The sequence below is a fragment of the Micropterus dolomieu genome, linkage group LG11, assembly GCF_021292245.1.
Source record: "Micropterus dolomieu isolate WLL.071019.BEF.003 ecotype Adirondacks linkage group LG11, ASM2129224v1, whole genome shotgun sequence".
In the NCBI taxonomy this organism is placed as follows: domain Eukaryota; kingdom Metazoa; phylum Chordata; class Actinopteri; order Centrarchiformes; family Centrarchidae; genus Micropterus; species Micropterus dolomieu.
This window is the reverse complement of record NC_060160.1, coordinates 1,520,443-1,542,030: the sequence shown is the minus strand read 5'-3', so window position 1 is coordinate 1,542,030 and position 21,588 is coordinate 1,520,443. Positions and strand designations below refer to the sequence as shown.

Genomic DNA, 21,588 nt, shown 5'->3' with positions numbered 1-21,588 from the left:
AAGCCATCTTCAACTGCAGAGGTGGTCACATCTCAAACGGAAATTACTGTTGTGGAAAAAGGAAATCTTTCACCCACAAAAAGAAAGTCAAAGGGCCTTAAACTTTCCCACAGAACTTACTACCACAGAACTGACAAAGACCATGGTAGAGCTTGACAGTCAGAAGCCATCTTCAATTGAAAAGGTAGTCCCAATCCAAACGGAAATTACTGTTGTGGAAAAAGCAAAGCTCTCACTTACTGAAATAAAGTCAGATGGTCAAGAAGAAGGAAAGCATTCACCCACCAAAAGAAAGTCAAAGGGCCTTAAACTTTCCCCAGAACTTGCTACCACAGAATTGACAAAGACCATGGTAGAGCCTGACAGTCAGAAGCCATCTTCAACTGAAGAAGTGGTCACATCCCAAACGGAAATTACTGTTGTGGAAAAAGGAAATCTTTCACCCACCAAAAGAAAGTCAAAGGGCCTTAAACTTTCCCCAGAACTTACTACCACAGAACTGACAAAGACCATGGTAGAGCCCGACAGTCAGAAGCCATCTTCAACTGAAGAAGTGGTCACATCCCAAACGGAAATTACTGTTGTGGAAAAAGGAAATCTTTCACCCACCAAAAGAAAGTCAAAGGGCCTTAAACTTTCCACAGAACTTGCTACCACAGAACTGACAAAGACCATGGTAGAGCTTGACAGTCAGAAGCCATCTTCAATTGAAAAGGTAGTCCCAATCCAAACGGAAATTACTGTTGTGGAAAAAGCAAAGCTCTCACTTACTGAAATAAAGTCAGATGGTCAAGAAGAAGGAAAGCTTTCACCCACCAAAAGAAAGTCAAAGGGCCTTAAATTTTCCCCAGAACTTCCTACCACAGAGATGATAAAGACTGTGGTAGAGCCTGACAGACAGAAGCCATCTTCAACTGAAGAAGTGGTCACATCCCAAACGGAAATTACTGTTGTGGGAAAAGGAGAGATTTCACCCACCAAAAGAAAGGCAATGAATGTAAATCTTCCCATAGAACGTGATTCCACAGAGCTCACAAAGACCACAGAAGTGCCTGGCAGTCAGAAGCCATCTTTATCTCCAGAGATGGGCATAGCACAAATTGAATTTACTCTTGTGGAAAAAGGAACGCTTTCACCAAGCAATAGAATGTCAAAGGGTCTTGAGGTTTTCACGGAACAAGACCCAGAGTCTGAGAAGGTACCTCAAAGTGGAAAGCCTGTGTGTGCACAGGGGGGTGCAGCATTAACTGAACTTGCTGAATCAAGAGAATCAAGTAAGTTTTCACTAACTGCCCTCCAAAGACCTACTGATATAGAGCCTGAAGATTCTAAGAAACAACTTCAAATTGTGGAGTCTACCACAGCTTTAGAGGTGGTCACAAGGCAGACTGAAATTGTTGTGGGAGAGCTTGTACGGACCATAGGAAAGTCAAAGAGTCCAGAACTTTCTGGAACTTCACAGACTCATACACAACCTGAACAATCTAAGAAACGGTCTAAAAGTTCAGAGATTGCCATGGCACCATGGACCAAGATGCAAAATATTGATATTGTTAGTATAAGCCAACCTCCAATCATGGGTGATGTTAAATCAACTGTTCCTCAAAAAGTGGAACCGGCTGAGGACAGTCAATGTACTGTGAAGAACGTCAGTCCAGTAGGTGATAAGTTTACTGTTGAACTTGGTGGCACCGTTCCGGAGATCCCAGGAAAGAAAGTGGCCACGGTCATTCTGGACACGTCTGAGGTTCTTGTAAAGATAGCTGATACTCAGCCATGGATGAGTACTGAGAGTGTAAATATTCAGACCCCTGGATTGGTGAGGGTTGAGACCACATATGTGCAACCATCAGAAAAAATGGATACTTGTACATCTCAGGCTGAACCTCTGGAGCCTGTCCTCATTTCAACCATGACCAAATCTCCACATTCTGAGTTACAGGAGCTTAAAGACGGTTCTAAAGAGCCCGTAGAACAAACCATTACCCAGTCTGAAGAAAGAGACTATAGTACAGTGCCTCAACCAAATCTTTCCGAGCCTACTGACACACCACATGTGGCAGATTACATAGACAAATTATGGAAAAATGCAGATGAGATTCAGAAGAGATATCTGGTCCTTGATGTGCCTGAGATAGCAGTTACCCAGACATGTGAGATAAAGCCAGATCAGCCAGAGGCAGAAAGTGTAGCTGAAAGTCATTCCACCCAAGGTATCTCTGCTGTTTTTGAAGCGGTGCAGCCTCATAGGGCAGAGACAGAAATTTTTGAAATAAGCTCATCTGAGCAAGACATAATCAAACCATGTGAAACTGCAAGTCAACTGAAGCTCTTGGAAACCACACAGGAAAGACCCAAAGTGGACAAGGTTCATACTGTCAGAGAAGAGCATGCTGAAGTATCAACACGAGCCATTCATGATATACCTAAGAGCCTGGATGAAAACTATGTTAAGAAAATCCACATGGGGCCTGAAGTGCACATTCTACAATTAGATATACAGACAAACCCAGAGAAGGATGAAAACACGTCTGTCACACGAGCAAAAAGGATAGATATTGTTCAAACAAGTATCCAGAGCAAAAGGGTGCCAAAAAGCAAAGATGTGGCTACTGCTGATGTTAAGCCAGAGAAGGCTGCACTTAAGATGACTACGGTAGAGGTGCGAGAAAGCAGTACTGAATGTCAAGATGATGTGGCTCAAAGGGACTCTGCTCAACCCACGTCTTCTGTTTCTAAATTGCAACCACATGAGACAGAAACAAAATGTATAGAAATAAGCTTATATGAGCAAGACATAGTAAAACCGAGCCAAACTGAAATTAATACTGGGTTCTTGAAAAGGGAACAGAATAGACCTAGAGAGATCATGGAACGTGGGGTCCAAGAAGAGCAACCTAAAGTATCAACACAGGGTATGTACGATGTACCCAAGAACCTGGATGAGAAGTCTGTTAGGATGGAGAAAACCCACACGGGGCCTGAAGTGTGTGTTATACAACTAGATATCTCAACCAGTCTTGAGGAGCGTGACTGCACATTTGTCACAATATCAAAAGAGCCGAGGACTGATATAGTTCAAACAAGTATCCAGTGTGAAAGAGCGCCAGAAAACAAAGATAAGACTTCTGATGTTAAACCGGAGAAAGCTGCTGTAAAGACAAGAATAGGAGCGCAACAAATGAGCACTGAGACTGTGGCTAAGAGTGACTCCACTCAACCCACCTCTGTTTCTTTTGCAGCAGTGCAGCCAAGTGAAGCAGAGACATTTACAGAAATAATGTTATCTGAGCAAGACACTGTAAAACCAAGCGATAAGCAAGAGTTCATGAGTACCACACAGAAAAGACCCCAAAAGGTCAAGGACCTCGTTGTGCAAGAAGTGCATGCTGTAGTGTCAACAAAAGAATTGCATCCTCAGAGCCTGGATGAAAAGTCTGTTAGGATGGAGAAAATCCTCAAAGGGGCTGAAGTGTGCATTTTCCAAGCAGATCCGCAGGCCCCCAGCCCAGTTCACAGTGATCAATCAAGTATCCAATGTGAAAAAGTTGAAAAGGTGTCAGAGAACAGAGGCCTGACTTCAGCTGATGTTCAGCCAGAAAAGGTTGTAGTCAAGACGTCTAGAGTGGAAATGCAAGAAGTCCGTATGGGAAGGCAAGAGAAAGTGGCTGAAAGTGACTCCACTCACCTACCTGCCTCTGACATTATTACATCTGCTCAGCCACATCAGCCAGCGACAGACTTTGTAGAAATAAGCTTATCTGGACAAGACAAGTTGAAACCAAACCAGACTGTGACTCAGCTAGAGCTCCTGAAAACCACACAGGACAGACCCAAAGAGGTCCAAGACATTAGTGTCCATGAAAAACATGCCAAAGTATCACCACGTGACATGCAGGATGTACCCAAGAGCCTGGATGAGAAGTCTGTTAGGATGGAGAAAACCCACACGGGGCCTGAAGTACGTGTTTTACAGCTAGATATCTCAACCAGTCTTGAGGAGCGTGACTGCACATTTGTCACAATATCAAAAGAGCCGAGGACTGATATAGTTCAAACAAGTATCCAGTGTGAAAGAGCGCCAGAAAACAAAGATAAGACTTCTGATGTTAAACCGGAGAAAGCTGCTGTAAAGACAAGAATAGGAGCGCAACAAATGAGCGCTGAAAGGCAAGAGACTCTGGCTAAGAGTGACTCCACTCAACCCACCTCTGTTGCTTTTGCAGCAGTGCAGCCAAGTGAAGCAGAGACATTTACAGAAATAAAGTTATCTGAGCAAGACAGGTTGAAACCCATCCAGACTGTGACTCAGCTAGAGCTCTTTAAAACCACACAGGAGAGACCCAAAGAGGTCCAAGACATTAGTGTCCATGAAAAGCATGCCAAAGTATCACCACGAGACATGCAGGATGTACCCAAGAGCCTGGATGAGAAGTCTGTTAAAAAGGGAGAAATCCATGTGAGCGTTCATGAATGCCGAACTGTCCAAATAGAAAAGGAACCGAGGATGGAATCCAGTGTCCAGCTTAAGACAGATAATGAAAGCAAGGATGTGACCACCACTGATGTTCAGCCTGACAAGTCCGCAATTAAGATGACCGAGGCAGGAGTGCGAGAAAGCTTTACTGAATCCCTGTCTGAGCCCAGTGTGGTCCCTAGGGTCCAAACAGAGAGCCACTCAACAAAGAAGAAAGAAGAAGAGAAGGACGACAACAGTACAATTCAGGTTAAGGAAATGGAAAAGGTGGTCACTGTAGAAATACAAAATGTTCCACTCCCAATGGCCACAACCCCCACCACTGGTGAAGTGAGGCTTCAGAGTATGGATCCGCCACAGGTGAGACAGGAGACACACTCATCTGCAGACAGTTAGAGAGAGTGTGAGAGAGATATTGAGAGAAAAAGAGGATGAAGATAGTGTTCTTGCTCCAAGTCATATATGTGCATCCTCTATTATTCTCAGTGTCTTGCTTGTTTGCTCTAGTTCCTAATAATTTTTTTAGATGCACATGGATGACTGGTCATTGTACCTAAAGAGCTTCTGTAAAAGCTTACAAGTTTGTAGAGCGCGGTTTTGGGCAGTACAATTGGCATATGCAGCTCCATTTTAATAGCATGACATGCGATTCAAGGAATTACCAAAGGTTTCAGTGCCTCAGGGTAGGAATATAAGCTTCCTTGTACAGTACATGTTGTCATCATCATCATGCAAGTCAAAAGGAGTAAGGCGTGGTATACTTCCTCAATAGTTTCACAAAGAGAGGCAGAGTTATTTTCTCAGCTCCACTGAAACAGTATACAATATATGTAGGAGTTTTTCCTGTATTAATACTGTTTTTTTGTCTTAACAATGGGAGCAGGTGTACAGGGCTGACAAGATATCACCAGCATTGCTGCAGGCAGTTCAGAAATCCTCAACTGACATTATCAGGGATGAAATAACCCTGGTGGAAGGATTGCCCTCTCAGGAGAACAAAGCCCAAGCAGAAGCAAGTGTTGCTTCTGTTGTGAAGACTGTTGTGAAGACTGAGAAACTTGTTCTGGAGGTCCCAGAAGGATCTGCTATGAGGAAGATCTTCACAGAAATACAGCGACCCACAGGGACAGGACCCAGCAGTCCAATCAGTGAGGTAGAGTGATTGCCGTGTCTTTTTTAAACTCCCCCGAGAAGCCGCCAAAGTTATAAAGGGTCAAATCCTACACACAAGTGCAAGGAATATTTTATGAGAAAAGTGGTGTGATGAGCACTGCTGGTTTGAATTTAGTTCATGGTTGTGACATTCATCTATTTTGCATCCTTCTTGTTGCTGTCCACTGACAAATACACTGCAAATTGCCAATAAATGGCTGCATTTGTTAATGCTGGAACATTTTAGGGTACTTAATTCTTAGTATTAGAGGGCTAAACATGGATATAAAAAAGTTTCTCATATAGGCCTTAAATAAACGGACTAATGCAAGACCCCTTTTTTAAGACTCCAGGCTCTGATGTGTTTCTGTGTCTTAAGGGCAAACCACAGGAAGATGCTCCAGAGGCTCTGATATCATCCAGCAGTGATGCGGGCAATCATCTAAGCAGGATGATGTCTAAAGTATTGAGCTGCAAGAACCAACCAGCTGAGCTCAATCCGACAGCCATGGCACAGCAGCTGGAGGAGGCTCAGGTGCGATTCAAAATAACATGTTGCATGACTTACTTGACAAATAATAAAAATTCATTTATGGCATTTATTGTTTTGTAGATACTTGTGGAATTGGACAGCAGGTTGGCATAGATAATAATGCCAAAGTGCCTCTGGAATTGGATATCTCCAATGCATATCTGTACCAACCTGTTATTAACTACAATACACATTACAAGTGTGCAACATGACCTTACAATTTGTGACTGCTGAAATAAACCATGCTCATACTTGTGTTTTGTAATAATCAGATAGTCTCTATAAATTTAACATTCGCATAAAACTACAGGCTTTAAATTATTGTCTATGATTTTACTTTCGCTTGGTGGGTACAGGAGTGCCGAGAGACTGCCCAGGCACAGCTGTCATTGCTCTCTCAGTTGAGACGGGCTGATTCTGAGAACAGGATTGCTATGGAGCAAGTGGAGGACCACTGGAGTACTGCTGTTCAGGATGCAGCGGCTGTCATCCAGAGTAAAGAGGCCCAGCTGCAGGTGGTGACTGATTACTGCAGACAGAGCCAAGCAGCCAAGACCACACTGGAGAGACTTACGGCAGAACTGGATGCTGTCAGAATGTGAGTTGTTATCTATGGTTTCCTTTTCATTTCTTAATTGCAGGTTGCAGTTTAAGGTAGGATAAAATATTTAGCATTTCTTACTATACAGTGGGATCAACAACCAATAACATTTTAGTGTACACAATAATCAAAATGGGAAATCATTTTTAATTTTAAATACTCTAGAAAATGTAGTTAAAAACTTGCACATTTTCTAAAATTGTTGTTGAATTAGTGTTCGAGATTACTTTAACTCTTTAATTTTTTTTCTAATCTCGCATAACAGTAATTTACAACATACAAGAACAGACAAACTAAACTCAACATCAAGCCAAAGTTTAAACCAAGGAGGAGTGATTCGTTATCTGTAACATTGCAAATGCCAAACACATCATTTAGGATACGTTCAGACTGCAGGCCTTAATGCTCAATTTCAATTTTTTTCCCAGATCGGATTTTTTTTGTTTGACATTTCACATTATTGCTTAAATGTGGCCCCTATCAGACTCCAGTGTGAACTGTCCGCGGCCTGCAGAGCTCGCAGTCTGGTGGATTTCAGGTGTAAGAAAGGGAATTTGTGAGCAGATGACAGCGAGGTAGAGGAGGAAGAGAGCCACATGTATAATAATGGCTTTTGTGAAGCTTTTTCCTTCACTGCGGCTCAGCAGAACTGTGACAACAGCTGCTCTAGAGTGACGTCAAAGTCGCATCAATTCTGTGTCCAGACTGAGGTCGCATTTAAAAAGATCCGATCTGTATCGGATTTGGAACACACATGGAAGTGGCCCCAATCCGACTGGAAAAGATCAGATTCCATGTGACTTGGCCTGTTCACACTGTCGTAAAAAGATCGGATCTGGGTCACATATGAGCAGTAATCAGATTTGAGTCACTTTGGTCTGCAGTCTGAACGTAGCCTTATAGACCTGACCATTTTTCTTTCAGGTCCCCAAAGGAGAGTAGCTCCAAGGAGGCAGTGCAACTACGCTCGTTACAGAGAAGTATGGAGGAGAACAGAACCGTACTTGGGGAGTTGCTCGTGACTCATACCAAGTTATGCCCCCACCTCAGTCGGTCTGAGCGAGTAACCGCGCAGACTGAGCAGGAGAACCTACAAGAGAAGTGGAGAGGCCTGGAAAGAGCTGTGGAGCGGACTTTGCATCACGCGAATGTCCATTCTCACAAGACCAGCAGCCTTATGTCTGAGATATCAGGTCTTCAGGAACATTTGGAGACAATCGTTAAAGACCACGATGCCAAGTCTTCTTCAGTTACTGAGTGGAATTGCAAGAAGGCGCAACAGATGATGGTAGCAAATGCTGAGTTTAAAGCTGCCCAGCAAAAATACCTTCATTTGCAGCAACTGTCAGAGGCACTACTTCTTAGTTCACGGTGGGAAAAAGAAACAAAAGAGATACAGCAGGGACTTCAGAGGGTCAAAGACCAACTGTGCCACACAGAGGAGCTCGTGCTCTCTCAAACCCAGAACAGCAACAACCCCATCATGGAGAAAATCATCGTGGTGATGAGGGATGGCCTTGCCTGGGCGAAGCAGACAGAGTGTGACATTGAGGGCAGGAGGAAGAGGGTGGCACTCCTCCCTGAGGAGGTGCACCGGCAGCTCAGAGATCTGAAGAAGATGCAGTCTGAGGTTATGACCAAACAGGGTCAACTGGAGTCACTGGTGGAGGAGATGACAGAGCTCCTTCCACAGCTGGACCAGGCTGAGGAGGTGCCCATGGTGCGCTCCTCTCTGCAATCCCTTGAAGAACTCTCAAAGTCAACTACTGAGAAGCTAGCCATGGCCGTGAGAGAGATAGAGTCAGGACTGCAGACCAGAGAAAAGCTATCAGAGCAGATTGCTGACCTAGATTCCTGGGTTGTGGCTCATCTGCACAGAGAAGCCTCCAGGAGTGCCAGCTGTGAGTTCAGGAATCCTGCTGAACTTGACCGCAGAGTTCGTCAGATTCAAGAGACCCTGGCTGAGGCTGAGAAGCAGTCCGCTGTCTGTGAGGCTCTTTTAATGAAGAGCAAAGACATTTCCTCTGAACTCAGCATCACAGAGAACTGTCAGCTTTTTGACAATCTTACCAACCTCCAGGAGGACATCAGAGCCATCAGCAGCTATGAGAAGACCAATAAAAAGGAGCTGGATGAACTCACTTCAGCTGTAGATTCAAGCAAAAAGAAACTGGTCACCATTGAAAAAAGCCTGAGGCAGATGTTAGTAGATGTGAGTAGACACAGATACCCGATCACAAGAGAGTCCCTGCAAGCTTTGGAACCTTTCAAACACATGATTTTGGAGTACAAATCCCAGGTTGACCTCTTGCAACAATGGATTCCCCAGGAAAAGACAAGGGAACTGTATTTGGTCATTTCTGAACTTCACAGCAAAATGACCACTCTGGAGATGAAAGCCACAGATCATGAGAGGTACCTGAACATGAGGCAGTGTGTGGAGGACCTCAGTGATAACATCCAGGAACAGTTCCGTCAGACCAAAGACGACAGCAGAGCGCTGGAGGAGAAGTACAAAGTCTGTCAGACCCTCCTAGTCCAGTTTCCTCTGATAAAATATTTATCTGAGGAGGCTGGTTCCAAACTCCAGATGATCTGTGCTGACCTTTACCCGTCACAACTGAATGCAGAGCGACAGAGACTGAAACAAAAAGAGGAGAGCCTTGACACCTTGGAAATGACGCTCTACAACGACCTCAGCATCATCGAGTGGAACCTGCTTGAGGAACTGGACCTCGACTCAGAGACGGCAGACGCTCAGACTTTCCTCTGGAAGACCCAGCAGGAGCTCCAGGAACTCCCCATGTTGACGCCAAATGAAGCGGCAATCAGCAACAAATACCAGAGAATCATATATTTGAAAAAGACTGTAGAGTCAAGAATGAGAGCGTTGGAGGTTCTAGAGAAGAAGAAGGGAACCAGACAAGGAAGTCGATTGCAGAATCTGACGGAGTTGAAGAATGCAGTCCTCAGTGAATGTGACTCACAAATGGCAAGTTGCATTGTTTGTTTTTTTTATTGTTTTTAAATTGCTTTTTAGACAATCATAGAGAAGCATATGAAAGTTAATGTAGTATCTGATTCTAGATCTGGCAACTTACAGTATTTTACATTATTTTAAACGTCATGAGAACGTGAAACCCACCATATACCCTGCAGGTTAAAACATTGTCATTGCGTTCAAATGCTATGGACATACGACTTATGTTCGTTGGTCAAGTCCCATAATCTACATTTTGCAGAACTACTTCCTGTACTTAAAAATCAGCCAACAAATTATAATGGATGTGGATAATATGGTCAAAAATGGAAATGGACTGAAAACCAAGACTGGAATGCTAAAGCCCTAATATGATTAGAGTCTGTTGTTAAGAAATTGTGTTTCTATTTTAGGAGAACATCTCCCAGGCCAGAGAGTCTTTGAGAAGCTACACATGTGATGTTAGACAAGCAGTACAATTCCTGAGGAACATCGAGCCCTCTCTGCTGCCGCCGCTGGGCCCTGCGGGACTCTGCTCTGAAAGGCTAGAGGAGATCCAGCAGGCTTTGGCCTCACTGCAACAGCAGTTCCAGACTCATGTGGAGCAGCTCCAGAACCAGGTTGCCCTGCATCCTTACTTGTCCCCCCAGAAGGTGGAGCAGCTCCAGGAGAATATTCTGAGCCAGCTCCTGGTGAGGATGTCCACTCTGCAGGCAAAGGGCCATGTTCGACTGGAGTGTCTCTGCAGGTAATAAGCTCACAAAGGTCTTATTGATGTCAGTGTGTACCTACATGTGCAACAAGATAACATGTGCTAATTGCTTTGGTTCCAGACCGCATCCCAGCTGCACAGACCCTCATTTGCATTTAAAAAATTGGACATTAACAGATCAAAATGTCTCTCTCAGGTGTGCAGAACATCACAGAAAATACACCAAGTGCCAAGATGAAATTACTCTGAGTGTGAAGAGAGCAGAGAACAGCCTTTCAGGGTTCATCAGTCAAAAGGTCACCTGTCTCACTGACTGCACTGACCAGCAAGCCAACCTCAAAGTAAGTATTTTTATAGTAAAAGTTATGTCAGAAAGTGAGAAGAGTAAAGAATTCTAGAAAGATACACCTAGATAATGTTCTTCAGCTTTCTGCCTCTGAAGTTTTCTGCTTGGAACTGTTGACTTGTTTCTCTTTTGAGTTTTGAACCACCTGGGAAAGTTGATTGATCACTGTTGCCCCTTACCACTTAATCTTCACTTATGTAAAAACAACTTTGTTTGATTGACATGTCTCTCTCTCTTGTTCAGGCTCTGTCTGAGGAGGTGGAGTCCCTGCAGAGGCGTCTGGAGGAGCTGAAGGAGTGGTGCCCAGAGCAGAGCTGTCGTGGAGGCAGGGAGGCCGCCGTGACTTCTCTCTGGAAACGGATATCAAGACTAGGTCGCTGCACACAAGCACTGACAACTCGCTGTAAACGGAGGATCGCAGAATGGAGCGAAATCACCAACAGTGTAAGTAAAATACCAAAATATCAGAGTATCTACAGATTATTTCATCATTATTATTTTATCAGTTCATCGATTCATCGTTTAAGAAGTGCTCGGCTGCACCCCGCCGGTACCGGGATCAGCTGTGTAAGTTAACTCATGACTGTGACGTTACAACCCAAACTCACGGCCCAACCAGGCGGCGAATAACAAACGCACATGTGTACATTTACAGCTGCGGCTTACTTTGGCTAGCCTTCAACTCAACAATCAATCGTGATTTCAGTTAAATGCCAAAGTTGCTGTTGCCTTGCCTGTGCTCCGCTCCGTGGACTAGATGATAGACCGGGTGCTTTCTGATCAGGTGCCGTCGTGCTGTCGCGGTAGGCTACGTCACTTTCCTTTTACGGTGGACGGATCTTCCAATGATTTGTGCTTCCCATCACATACAAAAAGGTCAAGACAATTCAGCTTTGGCGGCGGGCGGACATGTGCGTGAACTAAACATAAACTGTTTCTACTGCTCCCTAATAAAAGAAAAATGTTTCTGCTGATACCTGCTCAAAATCAAGGAACCACATTTATATCTGTTAACCTGCTGCTCAGAAGGTGCCTGTTATGATGTTATGATCATCTGGACTCTAACTTGTTTTAACAAGCCAGATAAAAGGTAATGCCCTGGCAGTGGAAATAGCTACATTACATTAATGTTTAAGTTAAGATTTACAAGAAATACAAGAATAAATAATATTTCTATGAAGAATTGCCACTTTGTATTAGTTTGTGTGCTCATATTGCTATGAAGCATTATCATGACCATACTGTTTGCGGCCTCTCCTCTCAGGTCGAAAAGGCCTCTGCTGTCCTGGAGCAGGTGGAGGCGGAGCTTCCAGATGGCTCCTGGCTGAAGGCCTCCACTGAGGAGCTTCAGGACTTGCTGCAGTCCTGGGAACAGTACCAGGAAAGCCTAGACTGCGAACACCGAGCCTTGTCCGCACTGGAACTGCGCACTGCCCGGCTGCTGGGTGTCCCCGCCCACCTGGAGCGGGCTCCTCCCACTCCACTCTGTCAACAGCTGCAGGCGATGCAGAGTCGATACAGCAGGTAAGATGGTGATTGATGTGCAGGTCATAACTTTATTTACATGACTGTGGCTGAAAACCTTTGGTGAAGATCTCAGTTTAAAATTCTTCGATCAGACACCGCACATATATTTATATATCATCAAGTGTACATTTCCTGCTTCGCCTGCCTTTAAGTCTCATGTAAATAACAGTCGCTCTGCAGATGTATGATATTTAGAGGCACTAATAACAGTTCAGTGTAATTTTGATTGATTTCTGAATCTCATTGAACCACCATCTGCAAAAGTCCCAGACAAGATAAAAAGCAGCTTGTTTGAGTGACATTTGAGGTCTTGATACTTTCCCTCCAAACTTTGCAGCGCTTTCTTTTTGTTAAAGTATAAATGAACCTCGTTCATATTGATTTCCACTCTTGTAAAATCTAAATAGAGAGGAGTTTTTATTATTTCCAAGGCAATTATCAGTCTGTCAACATAAAAAGCTCAATTACCCATAAGCCCTGCTACGCCTGCATAAGCAATCAGAGGAAAGTGGGTCGGATGTAAACTGCAGTGCCTCCGAGTTTGGACTGTATTCAAATACATTTACACTGACAGCACTTAAACTGCCATGAAGCCCTGTGCTTTGGATTTAATGGTGGACGGTGTTCTCAATGCAAACTCTCACTTTCATGGATTTAAGGTAAGACGTTGTTAGATTATTGTTTAAATTGTTGGACGTATGTGTTTGTGTTTTTTTCACAGTGTGAAGCAGAGGAGCAGGGATGGTTTGAAGGCGGCCAGGATGGAGCTGGAGGATAGGGAAAAGGTTCGGGATGAGCTGCAGGGCGTCCGGGTTTGGCTGGAGGCTGCAGATGGTCTTCTGTCAGAGATGGAGCAGAGCAGCAGCACACAGGAGCTCCAGGTGGGACACTCCTCTAAACTAGTGTCCATCAGGGCTACGTCACGCCTCCTGTTTGTTTTCTCGGGTCAGAATCCTGAAGAAAAAGTTTCATCGTCACAGCAAACCAGCAGTACACTTCTGAAAACATTTTGCAGCGGTGAGCTGATTGTTTCGGGTTGAACAGCGTTCATGTATTCAGTACATCTCACTTCACAAGCGCACACAGAACATTTTGCTTCATTTGGCAAGGCTGTATGTGACCCATGACAGTGGACCATGGTCTTAGGAGTTCCTCTTTAGTAGCATTTGTCAGATTTTATTGGGCACACGTATTGAAGTTTATGATTCCAGTCCCTTTAAATTAACAACTAAACAAAACATGAACAGTCTGTGCTAATACTTGTTTGAAGTGTTTTGCTCTTGTGGTGTGTAGCAGGCTGCTGTCTGCCCGTATTGTGACCTTACTGCCTTTAAAATGAATTTGATTTGCTGTATGGAAACAAGATCTACGTAGTCAGAGAACTAACAAACTGAGGGATTAAAGTTAGTGGTAGCATCATGAAGGACCCTCTGAAGGACCTCGGGGTGTCTCCAGACCCCAGTTTAAGAACCTCTGATCCAAACAGCACATCACAGTTTGCGTTCGAGTGTGTCTCTCCCTCCAGCAAGTGGAGTGTAAATAACTTGTCTCTAATGAGACAGGACAGGACGTCTGAACTGAAAACACAATGATGCGTTTGTACTCTGTAACCAAAATATAGCTCATTGCTATTTTTATAAACAGGCTTCCTAACACTCTGCAGCCCAAATCCAGTACACTCTGAAAATGATGCCTTATAAACATTACGACGTCTAATACAGTGTAATATTGCTTACAGTGGGTTGTTTTAGTCTCAGCGCAGTTAGTGTGTTAACGATTCTCATTAAGCTCAGCTGGTAGCTAGCTCAAAAATAGTTTTAGTCTCAATATTTATTTTGAATATTAAAACAAGATAAACACAAACAAAAAATGATAAATATATTATAAATAATAAATAAATATAATTGATCGAAGTATCCTCAGATCTGCAGATCAAAAACTTTTAAACGTTATGACAATGACTGTGTGGTGCAGGTGTCCAGTAAATATGAAACCGTTGGCTTGGCCTCGGGCCCAGAGGCTGTTTGGTGTTTGGAGTTCAGTTCTATGAACCCACCAACCCGTAGACTCACTCTGCCCTTTGTCCCGAAACCTGACCAGAGGCCAACATCTCCACACACACACACACACACACACACACACACACACACACACATATTTCCTCAGAGCAGAGGGGTCTGTATTGATAAAAGACCTGAACACCCCCTCCATCACCCCACATCTCCCCCATCACTCCCACTACCCTCACCCCTCCTCTTGTACCAGACATCTTTTGTTCTGTGTTGTAAGTGGATCTTCCAGGTGGCCTTTGTGTCCAAGTCATTCCATGGACACACACGCACACACACACGCACGGATTTCTACTTCTGTACTTGTGAGGACATAGACATTTTTTCAAGAAGTCTACAAAAAATCCTCCCCTTTCTAAATTGTACAGACTTTTCTAAAATGAAGCTATTTCCTCACTTTCCTAAACGTATACAGAATTTCCAAATATGAAATATCTCTTTTCGAAAATGCCTAAACATTATAAATTGTCCTCACTTTCAGACTTACTTGACATGGCGTCTTTTTCATAAAGAAAATGCAAATTGGTCCTCACAGAGATAGACACACCGTGCACTCACCATGTCACACTCTCTTATGCAAAGAAACTGTCTCCCCATACTCTCCCTTCCTTTGTATCGCACACACACACACACACACACACACACACACACACACACACACACACACACACACACAAACATGCTCAGTTTCTCATAGTGATAACAAGATGCACCTCCCTCTTCAGCAGACCATCGGTCGTTTACAGACTCAGGTAGCGTCCTCCGTATTATCTCTCACATATTAACACATTTTCTTATTTAATGTCGACTGTTATTGTAAAGTAGAATCCTGAAGAGGTGAAAAGAGTTCACTTTGACTATTGTGGAACTGAAGGACTTTGAAGAGGTAGGCTCTGTTTGATGAAAACCGCACAGGAGAGAGGGAGCTGAGTGCTAAACAAAACACACAGCGCTTACCAGCAGTTTGTTCCGTGAGAAATGTAGATAAGATCGATGTCTGTGTTTTTTGTTCCAAAATACGGGAAGGTTTCCACTATTTGATTGAAGAATTACATACAAATCACACTGTTCTCTGTAACAATTTGGCTGAAGCTGATGCTTGCAGAAAGTGAGGTGTCACTGACTGTTTAACAATCTGCTTACAAGTGTTTTTTGAAGGAGGCAGTGTTGAGAAATTGTCCTTGCAAAGCTGATTTGTGGCACTTTGAAATTAAATGGCACTAAGAAATTAGTAAATATTGAGATTTTTTTATTATACCTGCAGAACACAAAGACTTTCTGTTTTATTTTTCCAACATAGACTTCGTCATCTTTGCTTTCTCGTCTGGTTTTCTGCGTCCTGTGATTTTAAACAATTCTTCTCTCTGGTTTTAGGAGGTTCACAGCCAGCTGTGTACCCAGAAGGTTTTGCTCCAGAGCATCATGGAGAGGCTAAGGATGAAGTACTCAGACATGTACACTCTGGTCCCGGTCGAGATCGAAAGCCAGCTGAAGGAGGTCAAACAGTCCCTGCAGCAAGTTGAAGTAAAGGTACACAGGATTTTGATTTAACACAGCTGATAGAAAGATGAAGAATAAATTGGTCCTTAAAGAATATTTGTACACAACACAGTGAGTCACAGAGGAACTTCAGGGGGAAGTTAAGGAGTCCTGCTACCAGAATACAGGGAAGACTGTTACACATCTGCAGAATGTCAGATTATACTTTTGGTTGCTTGAACCAATCATCTAATAGGATTACATGTGTATGACTCATAGAAGAACAACGATGGGAATATCCTGGCATAGAAAATCCTTAAAATTTCAATATGAAATTAAAAACAATTACATACAGACATCTTTACAGTTGACATCTCTGACTGGACACAATAAAATAACCATTAACAAACTCTTGCATGTATAATGAATGAGTGTAGTGTGTAGGAAGAAACATGTTTGGGGCAATAACAAATCTCAAACAATTCCTGACTTGAAAACAACAACCTGTTTCCTACTTTAAAATGGTTTCTACGTAATTCATCCATCAGGTGGGAGAGGCGGTGAAGAGGAGCGGTCCTGTCCACAGGCTGGGGGCAAAGCTGTCTGAGATCCAGGCTGGCCTGAGGTCAGTTCAGAAAAGACTTGAAGAGCAAGGCCCCACTGTGACTCACGCAAAGATCACTCAGAAGGTGGGTAGTGACGTGGAGGTGGACAGCAAACTTTTCTCCATCTCTGTTTCTTTGTTGAATGGAAAATGAGGAATCATTTTTTTTGTATTGAGTCATCTGGAAAGAGATTGATGTATAATGTCCACCCGGAGGACAGTGTCATGACTACCTGTGAATGTGTGTCTGTGTGCAGCGTGTGTGGGATGAGCTGGACGTGTGGCACTCGTGCATGGCGGCGCTTGAGGTGGACATGCAGGACTTGGAGAAACCAGAGGAGGCACTGACCCTCACTGAGAGACTTGTGGAGGTCCAGCAGCTCCACTCCCACTTGGCCAAACAGGCGGAGCAGAGGACCACCCTCATCAGCAAGGTCAGAATCACTTCAGTTCCCCTCACTCCTCTTTTTCACATCTGAAACTGCCTGTGTTTAATTAGTTACCTGTCTTATTCTCTGGCTATGATTTCATGAAGTCAGAGCTGTTGTGGCTGCAGATTTGTTTGATCTCCAACAACAACATGTGATTTGGCTTTGTTGCTATGATACTTTTGAAATCAGGCAGCCCATAGCCATATTATTATTGTATTTAATTAATATTTATACTATTTGTTTTCACTAGCAAACATCTGATGTTATGTATCACCCATATTTCTCATTAGGAAACACTCATAATGCCCTGCTCACAAGCATTGCAACTCTCTGCAGCTCCTGTCTGCATGTACAGTAAATACCACTTTGTTGTGTACTGTATGAGCTTTGATTTGCAATTTCGGATCACGTCGGAAGTTGCTATCTGGAATCAGAATAAGAATCGGAAACATCTTTGTTGCCAAGTAGTTTTTACACATACAGGGAATTTGCTTTGTGACTATTTGTGTAACAATAGACGTAAAACTTTATAAGTATGATATTGACAAAATATAGAAGTAATAGAAGAACCATAAAACTGCAGTGAGGGGGGGTAAACGCTCCGGGGTTTGGTTCAGCCTGACGAAACAATGTCGGTGTGAACCCGCCCTTAAAGAAAATATGGTTTGTGTTTCTGTTCAGATCCAAACGTGGCTTCAGGAGCATCAGGAGATGATTAAGAGCTCTAAAAGCTGGATGGCAGAGGCTCAGTCGTGGCTCGCTGCTCCCTGCACCTACACCAGCGCTAAGTGTCTGAGTGGCCATGTTCGCGCTCTGCAGGTGGGTACACTGACCTGGGGTCTGTCCCTTTCTTTACACAGCACATTACTGTAATCAGCTATTCAATTAAATGTTTAATTTATACTTTATCAAACAGAATGTAGCAAATGGAAATGAAGCAAATTCTGTTTTTAAAATGAGCTGAATTGGTTGAAAAAATGGAAAACTTCTTGATTATCAACACAGTTGTCAACAAATATTGACGTCTGTCTTGTGTTGCAGACGGTGTTGGATGACTCGGCACAGATCCGAACCACTCTGCAGGGCTTCAGCTCAGTTCTGAAGGAAATGTCACAGGTTTGTGACGTCACAGCTCTCCAGGAACAACTAGTCGACGCCGACCGCCAAGTGGCCAACGTTCAAGACAGCTTCACTGCTCCTCTGTCTCAGCTGGAGCACGCCGCTGCCGTGAGTCTTAGATCTTTGAACTCTTCAACCGATTTCTGTTAGTTTATCTCTGTTTTATAAATGGTCTAATATACTGATTGATCTCTTGCTGTGTAGGAGGTGGAAGCCATTGAGAGTGAAGTCAAGCGGATGGAGAATGATGTGGCTGAAGTCAAGACCTTATTATCGTCTCCAGAGACTTTCCCCAGCCCCAGAGAAGAAAGCCTTAAGGTGGGACGTGGTTTGGAAGAGTCATGAATGAAGCTGATCGAGCGATTGTCAACTCTGTGTATGCTTTAATGGCTCAAGCTACAAATTGTAATGAGTAGAAGTTTGTTTTAATACAAAAAAGGCATGTTTCTGAGCTGTTTTTCTCAAACCCCTCTTATGTGTACAGGCTGTTGAGCAGAGGATCCAGTCCATGAGGAGGACTGTAGCGGAGATCCAGAAGTGTAAACCAGACCTTTGTCTTCCAGAGAAGGCTGAAGAGACCCTGACTGTCTTTACTGTAGTGGACCAGCTCCAGACTCTGCTGCTGGAACTGGAGAAGGTCAATCAGTTACCCACTCACTCACTCACTCACTCTCTCACTCAAGCATCCATCACTGAACCTTCTGCTTTACTCTCTTTGTAGAAGGTACCTGCTGTGTTCATCCAGCAGCCCGCGACTCCGATCCAAACCAAAGTTCTGTTGGCCCAGCAGACGACCTCTCAGCCTCAACTTCTAAAATCCACTTCAGTGGAGTCTGAGGTGAGTTTGGTTCAAAGCTTTGTCTTTGGCCCCATCTTTAAAAATGAATACAATCACCACACCAGCGTTTTAGCTGCGTATCAGAGTTGATCTCCATCAAGAACGGCTGAAGACGCACATCTTGTGGCCGTTCACGTACACAGAGCATGAGCGTGCCGGTGTAAACATGAAGCAGACAGTCTGTTACAGAACTTACAGAAGATTTGGTGAAAGTATAAAGTACAGATGAGGAACCGCTCCAGACTTTTATTTTTTACATGGACCAATAACGAGCTGGGACTGTAGTAAATACAGCGACATACTTAAGTGTAGGCTGTAAGTGTTGTTTGTCACGGTACAGAATATTTTAATAAAAATACCAAATTAAAAAACTCTGTCAGCAGCATCGTGTTTCTACTTTGCATGACTGATGACCCAGAGAGCCGAGCGTCTGCGTCAGCGTTTCCATTTTCCTCCATTTTTGCCCGTCCACACTAAAACGCTTTCCGGAGTTTTAAAACGAAAAGCGGGGTCGGCAGCGTTTTCCAACTTCTCCGTTTCAGGTCTTCATGTTCACCGTTTTAATCTGGATGGGAGGTGCAAACGTAGCAAAAGGTCACTCTTAAAACAGAACCGTAGTAGAGTGGATGGGGCCTCACCTGTTAGACCGACAACAACAGTTATTAAAGTATGGTGGTAAAGTGACTTAAAATTCTTCATGGTCAAGAATATGTTCATTTATATCAAATAAGAAATAATCAGTTTAACAAAAACTGTACTTCAGCAGGATCAAATCAGAATTGCTCATGTTGAAGCGGACGTACTGAAGAGATCCGGAGCCATGCTGCAGACAGTGAAGCAGTCCTCACCTGAACAGAGACTGTCCTGGACACCTGACAGCACTCAGGTAAGGAAGGCAGGGAGCCAACCCTCTGGTTAAAAACACCAAACTAACGAACACTGTATCTTTACACGCGTACAATCGTCAGTGTTGTGCCACCAAAGCGTGTTTGTCTCATTGACATGAAATCAACATCAACAAAAAACCTGTGTTTTGAAAAACAATATTCTCCCTGTGGTCTTTGATGGTTAGAAGAAAAGTTAGAATGAGTGGCACTAACATGCCTGCTTACCCATGCTTCCATGTGTTTTTAACAAAGTTATTTAACATATTGCAAATCCTGCATGCTTAATACTACAGTTTGTTTTCTTTTGGAAACTGAGTGCAGATAGTGGGACATCGAGCTACAGTTTTCTGTGCAAGACAATTTCACATGCAGTAAAAACTGGCCTTCATGTTCACCTCCCCACCTGCACACATCATGTGGCGTGGACTTTGTTTAAAGCCGCTAAAGTCAGGCTGAATTTACAGGGAAATTCGTAGAATATTTTGATTTGATGTTATGTTTTTGCAGAGTCTCCAGTTTTAATATTGATTCTCTAGAGGCATCACAGCTGTGTCTGTCTTAATAAACTACAACACTTTGCAGTGTGACGCTTTCTTTAAAATAATTCTTTGATCTGCATTTATAAAACAGATTATTTACTTGTTCCTTCTTTCCAACTTTTCACCAAAGATCATTGGAAACAGTTTTTGAGATATCAAACAAACATACCCTCTATTTCAGAGGTTAAGAAAGGTTAGAAAAAAAACAATAGAACTGCAGACATTATACAAAGCAAACACCCGATTAATTAGCAGCAGCCGTGGCCAGCTTACAGCTCAGTGTCCCAGATGCACTTTTGACTACCCCCCCCGTGTGACTGCACATGAGCGTATTTCCGTGTCAGCAGCGGGAGCATGAAGGCGTGCTCCAGGCTGAAGAAGCCGGAGAGGAAAAAGGGAGTGAGGAGCAGAGAGTGGAAGAAGGTGGAGGAGGTGTTTTCTGGTGGCTCTGGGATGCTTTCCTGGGCACTTCTCCAGAGGTAAAGAAGACCGAGAGTTGCTTTGGAAAAAACTTTCATTCATTTCGTTCCTCTTTCCCACAATCCTTTTGGTCACCTCTTTTTCCCCTCGGAGTACTTTGTGACCCAAGGTCAGCTGCTTACAATGTAGGCGGGAGGTATTTATCACGCTCAACGAGTTTTACAACAAAATATAGTCAAATCTCTTAGTTTTAACTTAGGGCTGGACGATATGGCCAAAAATGTTATCGCGATAAAGATTTTCATATCTATCGAGATCGATAATTATCACGATAAGTATCAAATCGTTATTTCTTTAGAGTTTAAAGGCTGATTTTTGCTTCTGAGTGGAAGTTGAAGAAACCTGATGTTGTGGTTTAAACTAAAATATGAGGTGGAAAACATAATTATGATAAAATCTTTGTCAACAAATATGCGCGAGTCAAATTAAGTAAAAGCTTTTTTCGGTCCCTTTTCCCCCACAAAATAAACATCTTAATAAAAAGTCCTAATTTGTGGATTATTCAAGTGAATAAAGTCAAACATTTATTGAATATTTATTGAACATTTGTTATATTGTTATTGAAAAAAATGATAGTGCGATAATTATTGTTATTGTTTTATTGTCCAGCCCTAGTTTAACTCTTTTAGACCATGTGGCTGATTGCTTGTATCCCAGCAATCTAGTTGTTATTAAATCATTACTATATGACTAAGATCTGACCTTTTTGACCTGGGTCACTCTGCTCTCCACATCACTGCTGGCAATATGTTTTTCACCTCTACTACCGTCTTATCATATCAGCTGCTTGCTGCATCTACAATCCCTTCCCTGAT

The 21,588-nt window shown here is 43.2% G+C and overlaps 1 protein-coding gene across 1 annotated transcript in view; it reads left to right on the top strand.

Moving 5' to 3' along the window:
- The window catches only part of syne2b (spectrin repeat containing, nuclear envelope 2b), a 160,869-nt gene that overhangs the window by 68,671 nt on the left and 70,610 nt on the right, over window positions 1-21,588 (top strand). The window contains exons 60-79 of the mRNA XM_046063265.1: window positions 295-4,837; window positions 5,361-5,630; window positions 6,009-6,164; window positions 6,518-6,759; window positions 7,687-9,754; window positions 10,156-10,490; window positions 10,651-10,795; window positions 11,044-11,244; window positions 12,065-12,324; window positions 13,049-13,208; window positions 15,771-15,926; window positions 16,424-16,564; window positions 16,737-16,913; window positions 17,592-17,729; window positions 17,952-18,137; window positions 18,234-18,347; window positions 18,514-18,666; window positions 18,751-18,867; window positions 19,631-19,753; window positions 20,638-20,772. Of these exons, the coding sequence (XP_045919221.1) occupies window positions 295-4,837; window positions 5,361-5,630; window positions 6,009-6,164; window positions 6,518-6,759; window positions 7,687-9,754; window positions 10,156-10,490; window positions 10,651-10,795; window positions 11,044-11,244; window positions 12,065-12,324; window positions 13,049-13,208; window positions 15,771-15,926; window positions 16,424-16,564; window positions 16,737-16,913; window positions 17,592-17,729; window positions 17,952-18,137; window positions 18,234-18,347; window positions 18,514-18,666; window positions 18,751-18,867; window positions 19,631-19,753; window positions 20,638-20,772 (9,820 nt within the window). The remainder of the gene's footprint in view (window positions 1-294; window positions 4,838-5,360; window positions 5,631-6,008; window positions 6,165-6,517; window positions 6,760-7,686; window positions 9,755-10,155; window positions 10,491-10,650; window positions 10,796-11,043; window positions 11,245-12,064; window positions 12,325-13,048; window positions 13,209-15,770; window positions 15,927-16,423; window positions 16,565-16,736; window positions 16,914-17,591; window positions 17,730-17,951; window positions 18,138-18,233; window positions 18,348-18,513; window positions 18,667-18,750; window positions 18,868-19,630; window positions 19,754-20,637; window positions 20,773-21,588) is intronic.